Source organism: Armigeres subalbatus, chromosome 1, assembly GCF_024139115.2.
Source record: "Armigeres subalbatus isolate Guangzhou_Male chromosome 1, GZ_Asu_2, whole genome shotgun sequence".
NCBI lineage: Eukaryota > Metazoa > Arthropoda > Insecta > Diptera > Culicidae > Armigeres > Armigeres subalbatus.
This window is the reverse complement of record NC_085139.1, coordinates 214,573,517-214,578,570: the sequence shown is the minus strand read 5'-3', so window position 1 is coordinate 214,578,570 and position 5,054 is coordinate 214,573,517. Positions and strand designations below refer to the sequence as shown.

The 5,054-nt window shown below is 42.1% G+C and overlaps 1 protein-coding gene across 1 annotated transcript; it reads right to left on the bottom strand.

Annotated features, from left to right (window-relative positions):
• Positions 1-1,616: 1,616 nt before the first annotated feature.
• On the bottom strand, positions 1,617-2,418 carry LOC134210826 (acyl-CoA-binding domain-containing protein 6). The gene has a single exon (XM_062687138.1). The coding sequence runs from the start codon at positions 2,375-2,377 to the stop codon at positions 1,628-1,630; it is 750 nt and encodes a 249-aa protein (XP_062543122.1). The 5' UTR covers positions 2,378-2,418; the 3' UTR covers positions 1,617-1,627.
• Positions 2,419-5,054: the final 2,636 nt, after the last annotated feature.

Below are 5,054 nucleotides of genomic sequence, written 5' to 3'. Positions count from 1 at the left end.
AGTGATTAGCGAGGCGCAGGGAAAAATGGAGCAGAATGATATGCAAAGGTTTTATGAGACTGTCAATGGCGTGCGGAGAAAGACAGCGCCATCTCTTGTCATGTGAAACGATCAAGAAGGAAATTTGCTGACAAATAAAACCGAAGTGGCGGCCAGGTGGAAGCAACACTTCGAGACTTTGTTGAATAGTGGAAGTGACGATGCATCGGTGAACAGAATAAATATTAGCGACGATGGACAAGCTGTGGAGTCGCCTACACTAGATGAGGATAGAAAAGCTATTAAAGAGCTGAAAATCAATAAGGCTGCGGGGAAGGACCAACTGCCAGCTGAACTTCTCAAACATGGCAGTGCGCAGCTTCATGAAGTTCTGCACCATATTATGTCGAAAATATGGGAAGACGAGGAAATGCCTGCTAGCTGGTTGGACGGCCTTATTTACCCTCTAAGAAAGGGCACATACAGGAGTGCGCCAATTACCGAGGAATAACCCTCCTTAATTCGGCCTACAAAATTATGTCCCTTATTCTGTTCAACAGATTGAGACCGCTTGGAGAGTCCTTAGTCGGCGAATACCAAGCAGGTTTTCGTGAGGGCCGATCAACGACGGATCATATGTTTAGAGAATTCCCTACACGATGATCAAGAAGGACCTGCAGGAAAAGTTCTTGCATCGTGTCAACGATATTTTGAAGATTTTTTTTTTTCGGCCGGCAACAACGTGCTGACGTTAAACACGTTTGCCGTGCCCTTGTTGACATACAGTTTCGGGGTGGTGATGTGGACCAAAACTGACTTGGAGGCGTTAGAACGAGCAGTACGAGTGACGTTCACTGTGCCATTTAAAATCGTCCATTGAGAGAGTCACCCTGTCACGTACAGTAGCAGGAAGAGGCGTCACCGATATACAAACACTATGTGTTTCCCAGATCCAGCAGTTGCGAAGATACTTCGTGGAACGCCGGAACCGCCACGAAGTCTATCGCGCTGTGTGTGAAGCTGACCACGGATTCAGTGCCCTGCATCTGGGGCAGGAGGACTATCAGCTGAATTGCGACATCAAAACTGTCGACTAGATGATCGCATCGTGGAAGCAGAAGGAGTTGCATGTAGCGCACCCCCCTCAACTGGAGCTGGAATATATCGACAAAGTGGCTTCGAATACGTGGCTGGTGCGGGGTGAACTCTTCTCAGAAACAGAAGGATTCATGGTAGCCATCCAGGACCGGGTAATTGCGAAGAAGAACTATCGGCACTAGAATATATTACACTAGAACGTGGAAATCTGTTCTGAGATCCTTAAGAGAGCTGGAAATATCTCATAACCTCCATAGCATCCAAAAAAACTTTGTTGATTTGATCCCATAGTGCATGTATTTTCTCTTGTTGGATGTTCTTCGATTATTTCGTCGAGCTTATGAGCAAATTGCTCGGCAACGCCCTCTCCCGACAGTCGTCGTATGTTCAGCCGCATCGTTCTACGCCGACGTCCAAGCTCTATGACATCTAAGAAATGCCAATCATATTATTGCGTCAAAAATACTTGCTACAGATCAAATTAAACAGTTAAAAAGTAGAAAAAAGGCTGTCATCACTTACAAAAAAACTACATCAAATTGCTCAGCGCTCACGCAAGAATTGCTTTAATGTCAGCATCAAAGGCAACATCGAGGCACGTTTCACCCTCTTCATCCGACACAGTCCGATCTGCTCCCGAATCCACCAGCAGTTTCACACAATCACGATTACCACAGCTGGAAGCATAGTGCAACGCAGTTTGTCCACTACAATCCTGCAAATCCATATTCACCGCAGCCACCTTAACTATCAACCTCAGTATATCAAGGTTCCCTCGATCGGCGGCCCAATGAATCAATCCCAGGCCTTCCTCATCCAGTTCGTTAATAATCGGTCCAATCTCCACACTGGTCACCGCTTTACGAACTTCTTCTACATTTCCTTCCTTGATGAAATCGACAATGGTCTTCTCATCCGCTTTGAGTTCGTCTTCTTCCTGAACAAACGTCGATACGGACACCCACGAAGCTTCCTTCGACTTAAATCCGTTTTCCTCAACGCCTTGATCCCATTCCGGCATCAAACTACTCAAAAGCTGAATGTACTTTTTCATAGCTGCTTCTTTGGTCATGTCGGCCAGTTCGTTCCATGCCGACCACTTAGCTCGTCCGGAAATATTAAAGATTCCCGGCTTCGAAACATTACACGTTCCACTGGTCGCCTGCTTGTAGAACCCGTAAAACTTTAATAGGTCCTTTTGCTCCAATTGATCGTGACGCTGCTCGATAAGCTTAGTTGCTCTCGCAAATTCCTCCCCAAGCAGATCCAACTCGTCTTCCAAATCGGACATTTCATCCATCAGCAATTCTCCGTTCCACTAAATCTTACAAACTAAAATAACACTACGGAAGAGAATTCGATTTGTTTTACATCAAGCTTGCCCAGTATCATCAAATCAAACTCACCTAACAAACCGCACACTAATCCGACCGCTGGCAGAATATAGGCGACTGATCTAGCACATGTTTCGGTACCTTTTCAAGATTTTCCAGTGCGGAACTTTTCTGGAATGAAACGAAACCGTACCCCTTGGACAGACCGGTGCGACGATCGAAGATAACCTGGGCCCTGCTGACTTTTCCGAACTGGCCGAAGTAGTTACGCAACTGTTGGTGGCCGACCGTCCAGGGGATGTTACCGACGAAGATTTTCAGCGAACGCGAAGCAGCAGCAGTAGCGCCTGAGGCCATGACCAAAATAAGAAACTGCAATTTAGGGAAACGACATTGTGAATGCGATTGAAGGCAGGTTCAGTTAGTTGATTTACCTTGGAAAATTGAAAGAAAATCAGACAAAGTTTGCGACCGCTAACCAAGCACACGCGATATCACACCCGATGTTGTTGACAGATTGAATTTGACGTTTCTCGGTTCAGAACTGCGAGGATGATGATGAATTCGTGAGAAGATGAGGGATGAGAAGCATAATGATAGTCATTGATGATGAGTTGATGCTTATCATAAGCGCCTGCTTTGCCGGCTGGGAACAGTGGAAGAAATTGCTGAAAAATGTTGTTTAATGGATTTGTGATGATTAGGGTGAAACGTCCTATCGTTGTGGTATGTCATAATGTTGCGGTAGTGTTTAAAAAAATCATTCTGGATAGAATAGCATTAAAAGCGATTGTGGATACGCCAAAAAATCTTAGAATTAACGACTAGAACAGCTTTTGTTTGACAAAGTTCCGTTCAAAGTTATGCAAAATCAACATTTTTCATTAAAAAAAAATCCTTTGAGCCTATTATTCCGGTAGGGTTTCCTATTGTTGTGGTATCGATTTCCATAAAAACTACATGCAATACCGCAACAATAGGACTGACCTTGAAAAAATGTCGCCACGATAGGCAACTGCGTCCTATTATTGCGGTAGTTTGTTTTCATTGTGATAAAAACAAAACAACATAAGTTAAGCACAATTGACGTAATATTTACGAAACTATAGTTAACGAGCAACCTATTCGACTATTTTAACGTGAAAAAGACCAACAGGTAATTTTTAAAGTATTTTTGAAATCAGTTTTGTTTTGACACGGTGCTTAACCCCTCCATAATAGGTCGTTTTACCCTATATTTATATTTTTTGTGGTATTGCTGTTCCAGAGATAACTTTCCTTTTTACGATTCAACTTATAAATTACCGCATTGTGACTTCATACTTTTACTGAGCTATTTTGCATGGCATTCTACGATCACAACACCAAATATCATGATTTTGTTTCAGTGTTTTTCAAATTCTTAAGCTGGCGGTAGAACCATAGATATAACTGGGTGCTGCGGATAGAGCCGCTTTTCTGTTCTCAAGCGAGTTGAGGGATATTTTGAAATCAATCTCATAAGCAAAATTATTTTGCAGTTACTAAGCTGTCAAACATTTCCCGCTCTTCGAATTTCTCTTCCCATCCTGCATGAGGGCGCACAAATGCGCAAGACTCAGCATGACTTAATGATTGTTTACATACATTCTTGCTACAATCAGATGTTGAATCTCGTGAAATTTCATAACGAGTGCTTTTTAATTGCATTCCTACTAATTTTCCACTCGAAATATAATGCGAAAATATTTGTTACAAATAATACAAATCTCAAACTAAGTTTATTTTATTTTTTTCCCAAATAATAACAATACTTCTCAATATAGAATCTGAAACGAACATAACCACAATCTTCAATGTTTGGCTCCGGCACAATAGAAAATTTTGGCTTCAGTTTGACAACCAAATCGATTCTATCCGCACCACCCAGGATATAATAATCAAGATGTTGGGGTCAGAGCAAATTAGTACTCATTTTATGGTTCCAGTGTACTAAGCTTACGGTACCCAAAAGATTTTCAAAATCGGCTTCCCCCTTGTATTGTTTATATTACATTGCTTTTTTTTTTCTTTATACGAGCCCCTCGATTTTCATGTTGCTTGGTAACGAAAAATCTTAACTGTTGTTTGTTGATACAAATACAAATTGCATTAATGAAAAAGGTGTTTTGCTTGGTGATCGGTACTCCTCTTTTCCATAATTTTAAAGCAGCATTTGGCATACGACATAATTTACGATGTGATGCTTAATTTGCTACCATCAATAATAATCAATGCTCTCATTCTAGTACAGTGATCGTTCGCTAATTGGGGCACGACCTCACCCCAACTAGCGAATGCCGTTCGCTAATTGGGGCGGTTTGACAAGCGTCAATGTTGTTTACTTTTTGCATTGAACAAAAGAAACACGGAAACAAAACGTCAACGCTTTTTTGACATCGCATTCTGACGTTTAGCTGCTTTTTAATTGGGTTTCGCCCCAATTAGCGAACCCCCAACTAAAAAGCGCCCCAACTAGAAAAACCCCAATTAGCGAACGTTCACTGTATTGGGTGTGTAAACTCCCAAGGACCTGGATAGGACAACTTTAGCATCGAACTAAGAATTGAAACACCACCAAGAGCAAAACAACTTCCCTGTTGCTGTTTGAGTGCATTCCGCTAA